At 43.8% G+C, this 21,540-nt stretch overlaps 1 protein-coding gene across 6 annotated transcripts in view; it reads right to left on the minus strand.

The window, feature by feature from the left end:
* Positions 1-3,682: 3,682 nt before the first annotated feature.
* Positions 3,683-21,540, minus strand: part of CACNA2D4 (calcium voltage-gated channel auxiliary subunit alpha2delta 4) — a 1,390,363-nt gene continuing 1,372,505 nt past the window's right edge. For all 6 annotated transcript variants that reach the window (XM_069628636.1, XM_069628639.1, XM_069628635.1 and 3 more), the window contains one exon: positions 3,683-7,220. In XM_069628636.1, coding sequence (XP_069484737.1) covers positions 7,125-7,220 — 96 coding nt within the window. In that variant the 3' untranslated portion in view covers positions 3,683-7,124. The remainder of the gene's footprint in view (positions 7,221-21,540) is intronic.

The following is a 21,540-nucleotide window of genomic DNA, read 5'->3' on the forward strand; positions in this document are numbered from 1 at the left end:
AGGTGATAGCCAATGCGGATGTGGGAATTGTAATACACCTGATATTTTGTATTGTATGTTAATCATGTGGTTTTCTTCCTTACATACTGTAATGTAATGTGGGCATGTTGAGAGTCCCACAGTCTTCCTGTTTTACGAGACTGACCTCCTGGCCGCTCTGTCTTTTGCTGTAACTTGCATTAAAACTGTGTTTTCTTGCCACTAGTACATTTCCTCATTGCTTCCTGTAAATCACTAAGGGTCTGCACAGCCTTGCTAGCCAAAATACTGGAAACATCGTCAAGGATCCAACACCAGGAATTCCTTGATCAAACAAAAGCTTCTTAGACATATGTCAATTCAGCTTTTGCTCTAAACATAGTACTGAATTTGCATTGGTCGTGGTGTGGGATGCATTTTGGCCGCAGCCGATGCTGGACATTTGTCCTTGCTGGTCATGCTTGATCTATTTGCAGCATTTGACATTGTGGATCATACTATCTTAATATTTGGAATCAAGACCTTTATGAGAAGCTCCTCATTAGACTGGTTGAAATGTTTTCTCGCTCAGAGATATCAATTGATAAAGATGCAGAGTTGCCAACATGATCCATTCCAATTTGTAAGTGCTTATCCAGTCCTGTTTTTTTTCTTTGAATTCTGGGACTTGCAGTTCTGTTTTTACCATTATAAAAATCGGAGTACAATTCCCAGAATGCAAAAAAAAGCATGACTAGATTAGCACCTACAGAGTGGAATGGATTATTTTGTCAACTATGAAGATGGAACCACACACACCTGACCCATCTCGTATCAATTGCATTGTGCCTCCGGCATCTCCCTTATCCCCTCTGTTTAACATTTATCTTCAACTCCTCTGCATGCTTTTCAGCTCAAATGTCACTCTTATGCTGATAGTATGCAAATCTATACTAAAGCAGCTTGTCCCCCTGAGAACGCTTTTGAGTTAGACGATTGCTATAATATAGTTCAGCAATGGGCGACTGTGAATGGCCTCCAACTGAATCCTTGTAAAACCAAGGTCATGATAGTAGGCCCCACCTATCTACTTAAATACATGGTACGCACATCTTCGCCACTGCTTCTCTTTGGCCTTCCCATCTCATTTGCCAGCAAAGTGAAGAATTTGGGGTTCATTTCGGATGCAGACATGCCTCCTACAACGAAAGTCTCTGAACTTTCCAGAGCTTCTTTCTTCTGGCTCCAGCTGCTTAGAAAGGGCTCTTCAACTAGCCCCCAGAGAACTCCACTCTCTTGAAGTGGGCGCATTAATAAACTCCCATTTAGACTATTCCAATGCTCCTAATGCAACTAGGTGTAAAACATTGTTGTTTAAACTTCAACTGATTCAAAATGCCACTGTGCGGCTGATTATTCATCTTTCTACATCTGCTTCCGTGTCTATGTACCATAGACATTGGCTGCCAATTCAGCAAAGGATCAACTTCAAACTCCTTTGTCTTCATTTTAAGTGCATCCTTAAGCAAGCTCCAACATTTCTTTGTATGGAAATGTCTCTGTATCGTCCCACAAGATCACATTGCCAGGTTAGGCTGCCCCCTGAGATCCAGGGGGCGGGGGGTCATTCCAAGCCTTAGATGCTAAAATGTAGAATGCACCCCTTTCTGCCTTTCTAGTTCAACATCTGTGAATAGAAAGGAGTTTCTGGTGGCTTGATCTGAAGGATCTACTTTGGGTTTTCTGAACTATAAGTGTTGCAGATAGCTGGGCATAGTGCCCTGAATGCACTTAAAGGTGGTCACTAGAAGACGATAGTGCACCCAGGCCTCCACTGGGAGCCAGCGAAGCCCTCTTCTAGTGGTGGAAACATGGTCACAGCGGGAGAGCCCCATCACAACCCTAACGGCCCAATTCTGGATGACCTGGAGTCTTTTTACCTCTGTTTTGCTAATGCCCGCCAACAGGCTGCAGCAATAATTGATTTCTGCACCAATAATTGCTCTCGATATAGTCTCGGCATTGGCCTGACTAATGAAGGGCCTAAGGAGGGCTAAGAGTTTAATATGGTAGACTGCTGATGACACAATACCCTCACATGGGCCTTCATGGTAAGTTGTTGATCGAGAACTACACCCAGTGTTTTTATCCTTCTTTAAGGGGATTATTTTGCCATCATTGAGATGGAAACTTGCGTACAAAGGACCTAATTTGGAACAGATCAACTGGGAGCCCACAATCAGGAGTAACGTCTTGCCCTTATTCAGGGCCAAGTTGTTCTTGACCATCCAGTTCTCAATAACAATCTATACTCTGTTCTATTCAGCCTCATCACTGGAATGAGTACCTGTCACAGGGATGACACACTGAGTGTCGTCAGCGTAATTGGTGAACATGATGCCCTCCTCCAACAGAATAAAGAAAGGCACCATAAAAATATTTTAAAGGCAAGGGGAGATACAGGCCCCCTGCGGTACGCCAAAATCAACGGCAACTGGAGATGCCTCTACTTCCCCCAAGAAAACCCTGCTTTGTCTGTTGTTGAGAAAGGAGGCAGTCCAGCGTTCTACAGCTGCATAAGTTAGCAACCGCCTCCAACCTGTCGAACAGTAAAGAATGGTCAACCAGGTCGAAGGCAGCCGAAAGATCCAAAAGCGTGAGCATGGAGGCAATGCCCTTGTTCCCAGTTCATGCTTCCATTCGCAGGGCAACAGACGCTTTTCATTACTGGGTCCTAAAATATGCAGTCGGCTTCCACTGGACATTCGAAATCTGGATTCCTTTTTGCGGTTTAGAAAAAATTCAAATCCTACCCTTTTCAGTAGTACTTTCTGTCTTATGCTCCTCTTCAGTTCATCTGCGCCCAGATGCACGTTTCTTGCGAGGTTCCTCAAATGAGGGGATATGCGCAATACAAGTGGGAATTAACACAACATAACATAACACATCGAGATTTTCTGGGTCATGTGCTGCAGTTTGAGATCATAGGAACCTCTATTGTTATCTTGAGTAGGCATAAAGGGATGTTAGGATATTAGGAAATGAAGTAGGCAGGTAGGAACAGAGCTCCTTCCAAAGACAAAGTGTAGGAGTGATCATGCTTGTTCTGCAGGAGAGAGTAGGTATTGTGGATCTGATCCTAAAAGGTTGAGATCTGACACCGGGAATGCAGTTGAAGGTGGAAGTTTGGTACAGAGCTTTTTCAGGGGCTTGCCGTACACTTTCCAAATTCTCCATTTTCACTGTTAAGGTTGGGGCGCCTGTCTTTCCCTGGATTGGGAACGACAGACTAGGTGAATTAAAAAAGTCAGCTAGAAGGAGAAGACAAAGGAGGAGTGTTGGATGAAACAAAGATACCCTGTAAAAGAAAATGCAGAAAAAGTGAACATCATTGCTGCAAACATACCTTCTTGCAGACGTTTTGCCCACAAATAATGATCGGGTCTCATCTTGAAATTTGCTTTTACTTGTTTCGCTGCTCCCTCCATAGTAAGCCCTCTACACATGTATCCCCAGAAATAATGGGTCTGGCTGTGCGGTGGTACCTAGCCAGCAGCTACAAGCTCAGGGTGAACAAAGAAAAACAGACAACAGGATCTGTAGCTCAGTTACCTGTCAAGCAAGAGGCAGGGTAATGCTACGGCCAGGGAACTATACCAGCTCCAAAAGAGCTTCCAGTCAGGCCATTAATCTGCCAAATCCATCCACGCAGAGCAGCCCGAAGTACAATGTTAACTGATTTTATTGTGGTAATTGATAACGAGAGTTTATTACAAAACAACGTATGCTGTCTTGCTGATTCGCATGCTTCAGAGTTTGAGCTGTGTTGTCTTCTGAATTTCTCATAGAGGTTCTGATCTTCTGAGATTGAGTTCAAACATATGTCTCACTGCTTAAATACAACTCACACAGCTCCTTGTAGCAAAGCAGATCTTTTTACAATCTCCTTGAGTAGGCACGCCCATAAAACATTTTCCACTGTCCAATTATACCCAGGAAATGGCACATGCAGACTTCTGAACCCGCAGACATGCCCTTCCACACATCCCCATGAAAGCTCACCCTCATCAGAACTGTAGGGCGCCCCTTTAGCACAAGTCAAGAAAGTTCTCTTCAGTAAGAAAAATGCTGTTCTGATCTTTGCTTTTTTAAGAAAACGAAATTGATACAATCTTGAGCAAGTGAATGCTGCAATGTATTGAACTTGAGAATCTTGCAAATTATTGGGGGTTGCAAAGCTTTGAGTGAGAAAAGGTTGAAAAGTCGGAAATTCGAGAATGTTGCAAAGTCTACAGCTAGAGAAAGTTGAAAGCTTTGAGTGAGAAAATGTTGCTAAATCTTGAGACAGAAAGGGTTGCAAAGCCGTAAACTTGAGAATGTTGCAAAGTCTATAGACAGAGGTTGAAAGCTTTGTGTCAGAAAATATTGCAAAGCCGTAAACTTGAGACTGTTGAAAAGTCTTAAGCCAGGGTAAGTTGCAAATTCTTGAGCAATAAAAGGTTAAAAAGTACTGAACTTGAGTGCGTTGCAAAGATTTGAGCCAGAAAAGGTTGGAAAGTCTTGAACATGATAATGTTGCAAAGTCTTGAGCCTCAGAAGGTTACAAAGACTTGAGCTGGAGAAAGCTGAAACATCTTGAGCCTTCACAAGACTGCAAAGACTTGAGCAGAGGTTGCAAACTCTTGAGTGGTTAGAAACATTCTGTTCATGCGAGAGATGAGTGAAGCAGGCTGGGAACAATAATACAGTACAGTGCTATCCAGGGGGTAAACACTATGGCACGTGGCGACCCAAGTTGCTGGAGCAGAACCCCCACTATAATTCTCGGACTCCGGCTCCTCTTATCAGCCTTTACTACGGCGTGTGATGAAGGATGGAAAAGTACTCCTTGGGCAGGTCTTCTCCACATAAATCACCATCCCAAACATGAGTCATTTTAAAGAAAGCCTGAGGCTGTATGAAGCAATCATGTGAAGGGCATGTGCTGGAAACAAGGGGTCTGAGACTAGCAAAGGCTGGCCCTTCACCTACTCGCATTCATTCTGCGTGCCATGCATGAGGACTGCCCATGGCCCACATAGAAGGTGGCCTCCATGTATAATGCGTGTGGCCCCATCGTGTCTCCGAATCTGGGGGCACAAGTAGCACAAGGCAGGCGAGCACTTATTTCCCATCGAGTAGTTCTTCAGGCCAGGAAAGCCCCCCAGGGCTGGGCACGCTGGGCACACGTTATTGCATAGATAATGGTTCCCACTGAGTCTGCAGGGGCATGGTCCGATGCACATGATGCCAGCTGCAACGGGGAGCATGCATGTAGACTGGAGGGATGCATATACATAGAGAGGAAGGCAGAACTGGGAGGAGGGGGCAGTAAAAAAAGAGGAGGTGGGGAATGGGTACGGTTAGACAGACGATAGTGAGGCGCAGATACATGATGAAGGGGTGCAGGCAGAGGACAGCGAATGGACACATCCACATGTAGGGGACAGGGATGCACAGGCAGAGGACAGGGACTGGAGGCATCCACATGTAGGGGACAGGGATGCACAGGCAGAGGACAGGGAATGGAGGCATCCACATGTAGGGGACATGGATGCACAGGCAGAGGACAGGGAATGGAGGCATCCACATGTAGGGGACATGGATGCACAGGCAGAGGACAGGGAATGGAGGCATCCACATGTAGGGGACAGGGATGCACAGGCAGAGGACAGGGAATGGAGGCATCCACATGTAGGGGACAGGGATGCACAGGCAGAGGACAGGGAATGGAGGCATCCACATGTAGGGGACAGGGATGCACAGGCAGAGGACAGGGAATGGGGGCATCCACATGTAGGGGACAGGGATGCACAGGCAGAGGACAGGGAATGGGGGCATCCACATGTAGGGGACCGGGATGCACAGCCAGAGGACAGGGAATGGAGGCATCCACATGTAGGGGACCGGGATGCACAGGCAGAGGACAGGGAATGGGCGCATCCACATGTAGGGGACAGGGATGCACAGGCAGAGGACAGGGAATGGAGGCATCCACATGTAGCGGACAGGGATGCACAGGCAGAGGACAGGGAATGGAGGCATCCACATGTAGCGGACAGGGATGCACAGGCAGAGGACAGGGAATGGAGGCATCCACATGTAGGGGACAGGGATGCACAGGCAGAGGACAGGGAATGGAGGCATCCACATGTAGGGGACAGGGATGCACAGGCAGAGGACAGGGAATGGAGGCATCCACATGTAGGGGACATGGATGCACAGGCAGAGGACAGGGAATGGAGGCATCCACATGTAGGGGACAGGGATGCACAGGCAGAGGTTAGGGAATGGAGGCATCCACATGTAGGGGACAGGGATGCACAGGCAGAGGATAGGGAATGGAGGCATCCACATGTAGGGGACAGGGATGCACAGGCAGAGGTTAGGGAATGGAGGCATCCACATGTAGGGGACAGGGATGCACAGGCAGAGGATAGGGAATGGAGGCATCCACATGTAGGGGACTGGGATGCACAGGCAGAGGATAGGGAATGGAGGCATCCACATGTAGGGGACAGGGATGCACAGGCAGAGGATAGGGAATGGAGGCATCCACATGTAGGGGACAGGGATGCACAGGCAGAGGATAGGGAATGGAGGCATCCACATTTAGGGGACAGGGATGCACAGGAAGAGGATAGGGAATGGAGGCATCCACATGTAGGGGACAGGGATGCACAGGCAGAGGATAGGGAATGGAGGCATCCACATGTAGGGGACAGGGATGCACAGGCAGAGGATAGGGAATGGAGGCATTCACATGTAGGGGACAGGGAAGCACAGGCAGAGGATAGGGAATGGAGGCATCCACATGTAGGGGACAGGGATGCACAGGCAGATGCTAGGGAGGAGCAAGCAGCCGATAGCACAGAGCGGAAGCATCACAGGAAGGGGAGGGCTATGGGTAAAGAGGAGCAGGCAGCTTGTATAAAAACTTTTTTTTTAAAAGGCCTTTAGGATTGTGTCCAATCAGGCTGTTAGCTGATAAACTCTTGGGTATCAGGCCTGGGGTAGCCCTTCCTTTCACGCTGGAAGTATGTCTCGTATTTATCCTCGGAGTGCAGAGACTGTCCCTTGTGCAGCACATTCCTTCTGTACCAGGCACTCGAACCTTTGTGCCAGGGTCACCGCAGGAGATCAGCAGAAGCTCCGAGTGACAGGAGCAACAGTGAAAGCGAGGCAGATATTCCGGACACCCCTCCACAGTCTTGCGCATTCTCCTAAGATGAGGGGAAAAAAGGGAGATGTCAGTCACTAGGGCTAAAATATGATAAGTGAAAAGTCCAGATGGCATTAGGAACCAACAACAGACACAATGAAAGAGTGCATTCATCAGCTTGGAGACCCATACCCACAGCCCCTAAGTGACAATCATTAAAAAAATGCAGGTGTCCAAGTCACACAGTTGTCAGTGACAGAAAGAATTGCAACCTTAACTTCTTCAAAAAGTTAACAATAACATCACACTGGTCAAAATCGCTTCATGGTGGATTCCTATTGCTTCTAGGCACTGTGCTAATAGGTGTTATTTTCATTGTTATTAAAAAAAAAAGAAAAAAGTGTTTCATATCCTATTCCGTACCTTTCCAGAAAATTAATAAAGCGTCGATGTCGCAAAGCTACATCACAATATTCTCATTCCAATAGTTGTCTTTGTTGTTTAAGACAAAATGGGCCTCATTACACAGACGGCGGTGGACCAAGGTGCTATCAGCACCTTGGTCCATGCCGGTAAATTACCGGCACCGCCTTGGCGGAAAAGGGAATTACTGCCCTACTCCAAGGTTGGTGGGGCGGTAATTCCCCCTTCCACCATTGCCCTTCCCCATTCCCATTTTTGCCCCATAGGGCATAATGGGAATGGGGAAGGTGCTAATTACGGTACCGCAAATTTGCGGTGCCGTAATTAGCACCAAGGTCCCTTTGCGGGTTGGGTTTTAACGCCTGCAAAAAGCAGGCGTTAAATTCCCCAACCCACAAAGGGACCTCGTAGTACGGCGGTAAGGGTTAACGGTCACCGGTACCATTAACGGTGACCGTTAACCCTTACCGCCGTCCGTGTAATGAGGCCCAAAATGATTTGCCCAATAGCCCATAAAAAAATGTGCACGGGCGGTGCAAATTTGGTGCCCATAGTGTTACCCCCATAGTTCGTAGATAAAACCCAGAATTGAAAAGAAAATAATTATGATTCAAAACAATTGTACTCACCTTGAGTAACATATTAGTGTGTGCAAGATAAGAAACTGATCTGTTTCTGAGGAAATATTCAGCTGCTTTGAGATCATCCGAGTGTGAAACAGAAGTATATCAAATATGATCTAGTTCCCAAGGGACATTACTGACTCGATTAAGGTCATGACCTTTATCCTTAAAATAAGATGGAAGGGTAGTGACAAAGGGAAGGAGAAACAAAATCTACAAAACTAGATAATGGCTCAAAAAGTGACTTGATACAGCTCACTAATGGTCTTCCAAGTTGATGTACTTGGTCCATATGACTTTTTGGAAGCAAAAGAAAAGTTGATATATTAGGGTGTTTTATAGTTAGATATGTTATTTATTTATTTATTTATTTATTAATGTGATACAGTTTTATACATAAATAAAACTTTACACATAAGACAATGGAACACATCAATATAAAAAACAACAAGAAAAAACAAATTCTTCAGTGCATATAGATAAATGTTACAACGAACTAGATTTCTTTTCATCTCAACAATTTACTAAAACAATTCCCATAGGGAGAGGAATAAACGAGAGCAAAACAGAAAAGAAGAAAAAGAGATACAAATAAGAGTAAGAAGTGAAGAACCAAACAGGCAAATAAATAAATATATATATATATATATATATATATATATATATATATATATATATATATACAAATGAATCACCTATTTTAGTTCTAAAGAACAAAACCTAGCTCTCCAATTTTACTTCGGAGGGGACTGCAGGGTCACCGGACCCACCCTGGTGCAACGGTTCATACAAGTTGTTACTTCACACCAAACATGGAATAAGGCTAAATGCAACTTGGAATTAATTGTATTAATACATTGAAACCAAAATTCCACTTGCCCTAAATATTCAAGTCTATTCACAAACTTCCCAAGGTTCTTTGCACAACTTTTGCTCATCTATCGGCATTGTGAGTACATGTCGGGCACTTTCTAGGTCCGTACGTGATTCACATATTATGCAATACCTTTCGGTTTTCAATAGGCCCAATTCTGGGCCTATGGATTCCAAGGTTGGCAAATGATTCATGCGTAATAACAGGACAAAGTGCCTTAACGACTTAGAGGGGCAGAGATCTAAGTATGGCTGAGCCTTTTTTTATAATTGAACAGAACATGTGCAATACATGTATAACTTTTCAGATTTTCTAAGTGCACATAGTTGTTCTGACAGTCCCATAGATTTAGGAGATTATGCAGAAGTCGAAACAGGTATTCATTATCCTGTCCCCATTCCGGGGACCAGCTTATTGACTCGAACAGTATATTCATTTATGTTTCTAGGCAATGTTGTCTGCCGCACAAAGGTCTTCCTCAGCAGCCATTAGCAGAGGGTTAATAGGGTTGTTTTTAATTCTGATATAGAGTTCCGCTCTCTTCCACAGAACAATTGCGTTAAGAGAAATTATTCCGAGTTCCAGCCTAATAACAGCCATAGAGATGCATTGAGGGAGACCAAGAATTCTTCTCCAACATTTACCCTCTACTAGCTGCAGCCATCTCAGATTCATGTTAATCAATGGATCAAGACCATACATTACCATTGGTACAAGACATTGTATGTACAATTGATGTGCAGCCCAGATGGAAAAACCACTCTGATCTCGGGTAAATTTATAGATTAGTGCAGCAAGTTGTGCCGCCTTTATTTTGCGGATCTGCATACAGGTGGTATAGTTGCCCTTACTATCAAAATCCACACCCAAATATTTGTAGGTGTGCGTATAGTTTATTTCAATCAATCCCACAAGCATACAGGGCCTTGCAACCTTGCCCGCCGTATACAGTATAAGTTCAATTTTACTGTGATTGATGACTAATTCATTGATCTCTGCATATCGCCAGAACCGCTCGGCTGATCTAAGAATTCCACTAAACATGTGATCTAAAATCACGAGATCATCCGCATACGCCAATATCGTACAATGTCTTGAGCCAATTTTTGGTGGGCAGGGGCATCAGATACAAATAGATTGTACAGTGTAGGGGCAGTTACACACCCCTGCTTTACACCTCTCAGCTGAGGGATAGAGTTGGTAATAGACCAAGATTATCTAATCTGAGTTGTACCATGGTGTTGGTATGGAGGAGCACATGGATAGTACAAAAGGGGCTCCGGGCAGGCTAGGGTTCTCAATTTACTCCACAATATGGCTCTATTAACAGAGTCGAAAGCTGCCATGAAATCAACATACAGGGCGTACAACGGAGGGCTAGAATGTTGGAGAGCCTTAGTCCTCAGGGAGTCCATGACCAGCAGATTATGGGATGTGGAGTAGCTCGCCCTAAAACCGCTCTGAAAGCGGTCTAAGATTCCCGCTCCATCAGCCCATCTGGAGTTCCTTCAGTAGCAGGGAAGCAAACATTTTGCCCATACAATCCAACATGGACAGTAACCGTTAGTTACCAGGCTCAGTTTTATTCTCTTTTTTAAATGCTGGTATGAGAATGGCAGCTTGCCATGAAGCAGGGAATATTTTCTCAAACAGAATTTTCAGCAGACCTGCCCATAATTGGGGATTTTTCTTCATTACCTCATTGGATAGTCCATTAGGGCCGGTGCTCGAGATGAATTTAACTCGCCAATTCTATGTAAGAGTTCCTCTGTGGTGACTACGAAGGGCGGAGTGATGGATTTTATACTATTACGTACATTAACCTTAGTGGGCTCAATACCATTGCGGTTTTTCATGAAAGTAGTCCATTCATCCATACCTATAGGATTGATCATAGGGGAAGTTCTACTCCCCTTAGCTTCCCCCAGAAGTGACCAAATATTACGTGCGTTTCTGGTACATAATATTTTGACAGTATACTGCCATCGTTCCAGTTTCCTAAATGTTTTGTATATTTTTAGCCAGGAACGGTACCTATTGTTTAGTTTCCTGATACTGTTAAAGATTATCGCAATGGGATACGCCACAGATTTAAGGTTACAAAATATCTCTTCTAAGCCTTCGTTTTTGATCTCTAATGACACTGTCATAAGAAGTGTTGTTCGAGGATTTCCCCAGTATCATCGGGGATCTGCAGGTAGCATGAGTCCCTGAAAATGTACAAATCCACCTCTCAATCTCTTCGGGAGACATGTGGTTAAATCTATGTACTTGGTTCAGATCCCATTCACCCGCTGAGTTGGCTGCTTTCAATATATTTCTTTCTGACCATAATATACGATTGAGAGTGTGGCTGGTGGAGAGGTCCCCTAATTTAATGTTTCCCAGAGGGGGAGAGATGGTCGCAACTTTCATTATAAGGGGATCATGATCACTCCACACAGTCTCCAGGACCCCCATATCTTCTACAATCGAGGCAACCTCAGCACTGGTGAATATGTAATCCAGGTACTCCCCGCCCTCCCATTCCTCCAAGTGATCCTGCCCGGTCTGTCACTCTTAGTGCGGCCATTTATGATCTCAAGATCCCAACACTTAAAGAATCTGGACCAGCAATCACCTTCAACATCCAGTGTTTTATGTTCCAGGAGACTAATGTTATTTAGGGAGGGATTGTTACCCGTACCTATACCACCTTTGATATAGCAATTCAGATCACCAGCCAGTATAACAAAATAGTTCTTAGTATCAAGTCTCCATCTGCCCAATAGTTCGTGTAATGCCTCTTGAATCAAATCTCTGTGCTTGGCCCCAGGTGGGTTATGAACATTAATCAATAGCATTTTCTCCCAGATCGATTTTATCATAATAGTCACCTCGACAGCACTAATATAGTTTCATATTCAGTAGTAATCCTTCTGCTGGCAATCGTATTGGTGATCCCAATGATTAGACCCCCATGTGGACGCCCACGCACCCCCTTTCTAGCTAGGGTATGATGCAAAGTAAACCCATCCATAGCAATAGGTAGGAGTAGCCACGTCTCCCGAAGAAAAAAAATGTTTGTTTATCAATAAGGGATAATGAGCCCTTAGTTGTTAGGAAATGCTGGTGGCCACGCGTATTCCAAGTGAAAAAGGAACATTCTCATGGCTGCTGCAATACCATGGGAAGTGAATCTGCCAGCCTCTTCAAAGTGCTCTGAATGTCCCTCATCTGCACCTTCTTTCCGGATGGCAGAGCGGGCTTACCAAGTTTGCTTTTGGACGGAGGATGGATGTTACTGGGTAGGGAGGGATCTTCCTTCTCCTTGTCTACATTCGCCTCCATCCCAACCTGTAGTAGTGTTTTCTTATGTGCACAGATCAATTGTACAGAAGCCAAGACCCTACAATGCAGCACCAAGACGTTGGGATTGCATACCTTTAGACTTAGTTGTTCAACAAACGAGAAGTCCTCTGAGCGTATGACTCACAGCTGGGGTATAAGATGTAATTTGGCTGCTGCCTCAGTTCTCGTCAGCCATTTGTCCCTTTTCTTTTGGTTCAAGTTCTTAATTATGCACATTTTACTGGCTTTAGGGTCTTCCACATCCACTGATTCAATATATTCACGGTAATCCTCATCCCTTGGCTTAATTTTCCTGCGGGCGTTGAATATTTGGTCGTATCATCAATGGTGCATACCGTGGAGTCTGAGTCCGAGTCGTTTCCACTTATGCTTACGGACTCATTACATTTGTCAGGGATAATGCAGCTGGTCAGAGTACCAGGACCTTTGGCCAAGCGCTTCTTGGCTTTCCATCCTCTTTTCTTAGCTTTCTTTGATTTAGCCGGGGGGACATTAGTAGCAATACCATTGAAGCCTGTAGTTCAATTATAGCAGTGTTATTGATACTCCCAGCATCTCCAGCCCCCGTACCATCGACATGTTCGTGTTCCTCTATGTCGAAGTAAAGATTGGGGGATGTCGATAGGCGTCTCATAGCCCGGACTACAGGGGAAATAGTTGTAGGATGGATAGATTGGTTTTCAGACATATTAGATGTGGAATTTCCAGTCTGTTTAGGGGTCGACGTCCCCCATGCTGCAAGTGGTTCGGTATGCGCAGCGTTCAAGACCTGCGCCTCCACTACCACTGTGCCCTTCAACATTGGAGTTACTACTCTAGGTGTAGCCACCATGGATTTTTGGATAGAGAGGCAAAGGTCGAGCAGAGAGTTGTTTTCAATATCGTTGTAATTGGAGGTTTCCAAAGCCTCACTAATGTTGTGATTAGATGAAGGGCTACTCCTCCAGCAGCTTTACCTTTCGCCTTAGGAGTCACTTTTGAAAACATCTCTGGAATTGTCCCCCTATCTGTGTCTCCACCCGCTGCCATGGTAGTTCTTTTTGGAGTTCTGTTTTACATCTCTGTCGATATTCCCTCTTCGTAAATTATAACCTGATTTGGCAGTCTTGGATTTTGTCATATTTCCCAGTCCCTATTGCGGTTGCAGTGCGTAGTGACAATATGCCGAAGTTCCAAATGATGTGGTTGAACAATAGAAAAGAGGGGGTGGAGTGCAGGTCAAGACAAAGGGGGGTAGAGGGAAGGAGGATACAGCACGTTCCGTGCCGTGTTGGAAAGAGAATACAGTCAAATAATCGAATGGGATCAAAGAAGAGAGCAATCACTTCCACAGTCTCCCGTCATAAAGTTCTCTCAATGTTTTGATTACCGCACTGTGCGGGAAGTTCAAGAGCGAAGCAATTCTTCGCCTGCAAACGTTGCAGCCGACACGAGCGAAGTATACTGTGTGATCCAGCCCCCTTCTGCCCCCAAGTGACCACAAAGGACCACTTGTCCACCCACTTCTCTGCACGCGCTCCGCGCACAAAATGGGTTCAAATAGGATCTGCAGTTGAATCCAGCGTTGCTGCTCCGCCTCCAAAGTAATGGCAACTGAAAAAACACTACTGCACAAATCACAAAGGACCACTTTTCCACCCACTTCTCTGCATCAAATGGCTTCTCTGCACAGAGGCAAGGACCCCACACCACCTTGTATGTTGAGGTAGAGCACGGTTACTGTGTTTGTGATGCAATGCTTTAAACGCATCGTGTTCTATTCGCAATTCTCTTGTTTCAAAAAGAAATTCTCGGCTGCTTTGAAATAGTGCAAAATAATCAGGCAACTAATTGCCTGTGGCTTATGATTTTAAACAGCAAGGATAAGGTGCATAGAGCATATTACCTTTATTTATGGCTGTACCATAGTGTCTGATGTTTTAAACTCGTAGTTCATGTTTTGATTTTTATCTTATATCCCAATGGGTTTATACTCATCCTTTCTTTTTAGGTGCTGAAGTAGTTCATAGCCATTTGCTTATAGCTCATAGCTGTAACCCTATAGCTGTTTTCACATTTGCTGTTTTAATTGAGAAGAACAGTCACTGGTTATAAAGTGCTTAATGCCTTGTTTAAGCAGTAATGGTGCCTTCTTTGTATCCAAGGCTTAGTAAGCACATAGTACCTTTCCTAATTATATGACAACTACTCATCTTTTCACAGAGGGGTTAGTTATTATAATATTGCGTACCAATCTATTATTGATTATACTTGTGCAGTATTCTTACTTCCGCAGGTACAGAGTACATCATATAGGTGATAAGTGCATAGTGCATGTCCTTGTTCGCATTGAACTTCTAAAAACTGTAGTCTGTTATATTGTCCAGCTACGTTCAGTTCCAATCACCTTGTATATACAAAAAACACATATTACAAATTACATCTATGGTTTCAAGCAATTCGATGACATTGCTAAATAACAGCAGATTCAGCCGTATCGTTCTATCCCCAATGGTCAAAATGATTCACCCTCTGACTTATGCTTAAAAAATTATTAAACAAATAATTTCTGAACAATCACATTCTAGAGTTGTCCCCAAGGCATTCATGTTTGGTGATATTTTCACCCACAGTTTTCTTATAAGGGTTCCCATTGTCACATATTTTTTATTTTATCCATTCAATTCTTTGTCTTGCACCCACAAAGGTAAAAGTTCCTCATCTAGGTTATGTTCATGTGGGGTCTTGGTATTCACATCGACAATGTATCTCGATTCCTTCTGCCTTAATTGCAGTTCTCGATCCCCCCTCTGGGATGTTGTGTCTCTTGGTAAATGATAAAATACTGCAAAGATTCTACACTACTTGCATGAGTCTCTTCAAAATGTTTCACAAAGGGATCTGAGAAATCTTTGTTTTCATCACTCGCAAATGTTGCAGGATTCTGAGTTTAGCCATGCGTTTTGTACTCCCTATGTACCATTTATTGCACCCAGAACAGATAACATATACTAAATGTGTGCTACTTCATGTCAGATTTTGTTTGATCTTCATATTATTTCCTGTTCATGGGTGCGTGTATTCCGCTGCATTGATCCCATATCTGCATGCTTTGCATTTTTGGCATTTCACAAATCCCAGTCTCTGTGAGGACAACCAGTCCTTCTTGGTGGTATTGGTGCTAGGAAGCTGGGAATTGTACTTTTTGACCGACAATAAAGGTCCGCAAGGACCAAAAGTTCTAAAAATGCTACCACCAAAGGTTCGAACACCAAACGTTCGAACCTTTGGTGGTAGCATTGCAGCATCACCCTGCTCACTATACTGTGTGGTATATTGAGCGGGGTGTTGCGGGGGACACCCTCGCAGCACACCCGCAAAAAAAAGGAAAAAAACAGGGGCTGTGGGGGTGTCCCCCGCAACACCCCGCTCACTATACTTCACAGTAGAATAAGCGGGGGTTGAGGGGTGTGCACTCCTGCAGCCCTCGTAGTATGTATGTGTGCTCGCATGAGAAAGGTGCAAACATTTGGTAGTTCGTACCTTTCTCATGCGAGCGTTCTGACCGCGGCAAAATCAGCCGCAGTCGGATCACTTAGATCCGGAAGCTGGGAACCAGTAGGTTACTAGTTGATAGAGGCTTTCTGTAGGTTATCATTGCTCTTTTTCCTATTTGATCCTTTATATCTTTGTCTTGTTTTACGATCCTCCAATACTTTTGCAGGATTTTAAATACTTGGCCGGATTGCGTGTTGTATGTTGTTATGAATCGTAGTGACTCTTTCTTTTCTTCTCCTTGGCACTCTTTGTTGTGCTTAGTCTTCAAAAAATCTTCTCTCTTCAACTTTCTGGTCTTCGTATGTTGTCTCGATGATTCATTACGGGTATTTTCTCTCCCTGAAACTATGCGCTGCATCTTCAGAGAACTTTAAATACTCCTCTTCTTCTAATCAGTCTCTTGTTTCTTATGAACCCTCTGTACGGTATGCTTCATTTTAGTCTATTTGGATGGCCACTATTTGCATGTAGCACAGCATTCGTGCTTGTTTCTTTTCTATGCATTAAACTTTGCATCATACTGCCCACTATCTTGATGTTTACATCCAAGTATATAATGCTCTCTGCATGATGTTGTTCAGTGATGTTGTTTGTATTATTATTAATAATGGATACAAATTGAAGCCATTCTTTGGAGGTTCCTTCCCATATTATACAAATCATCTAAATAATGGGTTCATAGTCGCATTATGTTCTAGGCCTAATCTTAGCATTTCTATCAGCATGAGAGAGTGATCTCTGTAACTCGCAGATTTTGTCGATTTTGCCGCAATTCAATTTTTTTGCTCGATGCTGGTGTACAGTGACACCACATCTAGTGTTGCCAGTAGGTATGTTTCTTTCCATGGAATCTCACGTATCTTACTTAGGAACTCCATGGTATCTTTGATGTCCGATGGGAGGGTGGACACAAATGGAAAGAGATATTTTTCGATATATTTAGATGTTTTCTCCAACAATTATCCCATTGCTGATTAAATGGGTCTCCCAGGAGGTTTGTGTAATCGCTTATGCACTTTTGGTACAAAATAAATTGTTGGGATTATCGGGTGTTTCACCCATACGTTTTCTCTTCCTTCCCATTCAAGTAGCCCACTATGAAGCCATCTCTTTGTCATTCATTCATAGATATCTTGATATTCCTTGGTCGGTTATGATCCAATCTTTGGTAGTGTATCAAATCCCTCAGTTGCTGCATTGCTTCTGCAATGTAGTCTATTGTCTCCATTACCACCACATTTGCTCCCTTGGCTGATGGTTTTATAATGATTGTGTCATCATTCCTCAGTACATTTATTGCTGGCCATTGTTTTGAATTCACATTGGACTTCCCATATATATAAATATATTTTATGCATTTTGATCTAAGTGTTTCCTTTTGTATGCAGAGGCATAGCCAGGATTGTCTAATCAGTGGGGACTGAAGCTAATGTGGTTGGGCCCATTGCAGTGACATTAACATCTGTAAATGCCCACAGGTCTGCTGAGTGGGAATTTACAGATTTTGGTGGGCCTTGCCCGCTTAGGCCCTACTGTCTGTGCCTCTGTGTATGCTCCCACTGATATTTTAGAACACCAAAAATAATTGGATTAATTCAATTTAGTTGAATTTGTTTTGACCAAACTGTTTATTCTAAAAAGTAGTGGAAGAAATTTCCATCTCTTGTTCTGCTTTTATACGGTATAAATTAAGACATTTGCCTCCCTCATAGGAGCCTCATCCAGCACAAAGGACCTCATGTCATGTTGCTTTCCTTTCACATCTGTTTTTTTACTGTGGGGAAGCATGGGAGTTGTCACTCTCTCCTTTAAAACAACCCCCCATCCTCACGTTCAACTTGAGTAAGACTTGCTGCATTACTGATTATGAGCTCTTTAGTCTTCCTCCTCTGACCACCCTCGAACCTCCCCTAAATCTGTTCCCCGTTATGACATCTGCTAAATTCTCCTTCTCTTATTTTGATTTTCCTGTTTATCCTTACTCTTACTCTCTCCATGGGTCAGAGTGGAATCAGTGTTATTATCTGCCTCTGATATCCTTCAGGAATGTTTTCACTTTCATCAGTAATGTCAAATAACCCAAGCTATGCATCCTCGCTAGGCAATGGGGAATCATCTAAAGCCGTCTCATGTACTACCTTAACCTTGGATTCCTCAAGATGATTCTGAATACTAATTCTTCTATCCACTTTCTGCGGGGTATCTGGTAGCCCCCACATCACAATTCCTGTTAAACTGCTAGCTCATTATTCTTCAGCTTAAACCAAAGCCCCCCTTAACAGACTATCTGTAAAAACCTGCACATTCACATTTTTCACCAAATATCTTCAGTCATTTGTTTCATGTAAACAAGCCAATGATTTGACAACCAAATTCAAGGCACCCAGGGTAGCTGGGGCCAGTGCAGATACGCGTCCTTGAGCTCTTAAATTATAGTCCAGAATGGCCGGGACATCAACTGTTTCCACGTGATGCTGCAATACACTGCTATTTCTTTCCCTGGCAAGCAATTACCTTTCATTGTTCACCTCCACATGGCTGCATAATGTATTCACCTGATCCAAATAGGATGTTCAAAGGTTTAAATTCAGAAGATCGTTCGACTATGTACCCATTTCCAAACTAAAATATGTTGCCAATAATGACTCGTTGGAGGGTCTCAAAGAGTGAACCTTAAGGCCATGCACTATCACTGTCTCCATGCAGTGACCCCCATTTTCCAAGTCAACATCTTCATGTATGAAACCTCCATGACTTGGAAGAAGTCTTTTATCCCCCTCTTCTATTTATCCAAGAAAATGGGAGACCATATACCACCAGGTCGTGCAGTAACATCCAGACCGTTTTAGACACGACGAGTGGATCGAGAACATCTCCTCATAAATACTAACATATTAACACTGTTGTTTCTCATTACACTTCTCTTTCGACATGACTGAGTTTGTAGTCATTCTAGCGGTGCTTGCGCATGACAGACTCATGCAGTGTAGTTAGATTTTCTGCACCTGCTTCACATATGTTCTTTTGCGGGATATTCGACCTTAGTGGGGTATTGACCCGCCCGATGGCTGTGTTGGCAGGGCTGTCCTAAAAGTGTGAGATGTACCCATTGTTGTGGCTTTGGGAGTGTTTGTCACTGCACGTATTCCTCAACATGGAGAGTTTGCAGTGCTGTTCCCATGTATGATGCTCAAGCATTGTCCAGTTCACAAGATCGACCTAACTCCAAAATCCTTTGTAGGGTGATACCTGGCTGCTAATGATCAGTCACCTCAACTTTGCTGAAAAGCACCCCTGGATGAACTGGGCCCTAAACTCATCCTCTTCTTCAATACGCATACATGCGAAGGCTAGTTGACATAGTCTCATGCAGTATGCTTCCAATGACTCGTTCTCCACGTGTCTGGCCTGCAGCAGGTGAAAGACCTCATAGCCCACCTTCACTAAAGGAGTGAAGTAAGCAGACAGCAATGCATGAATTGTCTGACCGGTGTAATGTTTTGAAGATGTTGTGAATGGCTGAGCCTGTAGTGTGTAGTAAAGAAGATTTCTTCGCAGTATCATTGCATTCCCTTCTTGCCACACAGTTCATTTCAAGCCTTCCCACCCCACAGGGCCAAGGGTGGGTTTTGACTGAAGAGTGCTTGTGACACTTCAAACTTTTGGAAAATATGGGACATGAATCTGCTGAGAATTGGATTGGGAGCCTCTTTACCATGAAGAGGTGGAAGACTCAAGCTGAGCATCATTCTGATCAATCATGGCTGCCACTTACTGCAATTGTCAGAACCAGGCAAGGAACCGTGAAAAAGGCCAAAGACGTTCAGTGCCCTGGCAGCACTTTAGTATTGCCCATGGGACTATAAAGACAGATGATTCTGGTGGTACTTGATGAACAATCCAGGTATCAAGTCGTGTAATTTGTGTCTTCCACCGCAGCAGTGGTGGTTGCTATGATAGAGAAGATGTTTGCCATCTCGAGATTCCAGAATGCATTTGGACAGATAACGGCTCACCTTTTCAAGGACAAGATTGTATAGAGTTTCTGGATAGCCTACACATTGCACACAAAAATGATGCCAGGATAGCCTCAAGCTAACAGTGACGTGGAGTGTTTTATGTGCACACTTTATGAAGCATTCTGCATTGCACAAGGTCAAAATGAAGAGATGGAACAAGCACATATACAGGTCGCTGCAAGAATTTTGGAGAATTCCACATTCCTCAAAATAATTAATGGGAAGGCATGCGAGAGGAAGCATACCAAGCCACCGGGCAAGACAAGTACCCTCCATTGAAGATCAGCAGGTGTGTCACAAACAAATGAGGGTTAATGCAAAAGAAAGTAGGAGGCAATCTACTGTCCTGGCAGACCTACGGAAAAGGTGACATGGCTTCCATAAAGACAGACATTCATAAACTCAGGTCAATCTTTGAGACACAATCATGGACACTGACTGCAACAAAATACTCCATTATTGTGGCACAAAATAGGACTCAAAGGTTAACCAGGAGCCACGGGTTCTTTAAGAAGCTGATAAGGCAGGAGGACGCAGAACTCATTGTGGACAATTGTGACAGTGAAGTGGGAAAGTCTTGACAAGATACAAGTGAATAGGAACACTAAACAGAAAGTGACTCGTAGTCATTCCCAAGTTCTTTAGAGATGGATAGGGAAGGAAGGAGGATCACCATCGAGAGAAAGACCACTGGCATCAACAGACAGAAAAATATGTTCAAGTAGAACAAAAAGGATCTGATTTAGATGAATCCACGATTTTGTAGTGTATGAACAATAGTACAAGAGGGGGTGAAATGGTTACTGCATTATACATGTATGTTTGGGCCAAGGACACACACACGGGAGTGTGACATGGTCTTATCTTCTGGTTTAGGTGTAGCTCGACCCACAGTCTATTTTGATCTGACCATGTGACTGGAGACCACGTTTTCGAGCTCTTTGTTGCACATAATACTATTAAATGATGAACTCCAGACGCCTTCAGTGTTTTTTCATTCCACCTCAAACAGAAGTTTGTTTCTTTCTCACGTTCATGTAGCTTCTTGACAGACAACCAGGCTCACAGTGGCCTCAACTCTTGGTGCTGGCCCAGCCAGCCTTTCTTGAATTCTCCTTCACCATCGGCTGTTTTCCAACTGCACCACACTGAAGCCCTTTCCATTCACGGTGTTCAAGTTTGCAAAAGTGCATTTTAGAACATCCAGATTCTATATATTCCTATATATACATTGGCGCATCGCCACAATCTATTCACTACGTAGCCAGCCTCAGGATTACTTTGTCTACTTGCGTTACACCATTTGTACATGTGTAAAATTACTTTGCATTTTCTTCAGTGTTTCTATGCACGAGCATCTTCATTTCGATCCCGAAATGTTGCTTAACTTCGACACCTCATCCTCATATCTTATAGAATGCTTAGATTCCTCTTTCATTTTGTCTTTTTCTAGGTCGTCAGTTCTGCTTTTCATGACATCATCTCCTTTCTCATCCATTTTCATGCTTCTTCCGGGATTCTGTCCAGAAGACCATCATTTCTTTCTGAGTGCAT

Source organism: Ambystoma mexicanum, chromosome 12, assembly GCF_040938575.1.
Source record: "Ambystoma mexicanum isolate Mex_15411 chromosome 12, UKY_AmexF1_1, whole genome shotgun sequence".
Taxonomy (NCBI): domain Eukaryota; kingdom Metazoa; phylum Chordata; class Amphibia; order Caudata; family Ambystomatidae; genus Ambystoma; species Ambystoma mexicanum.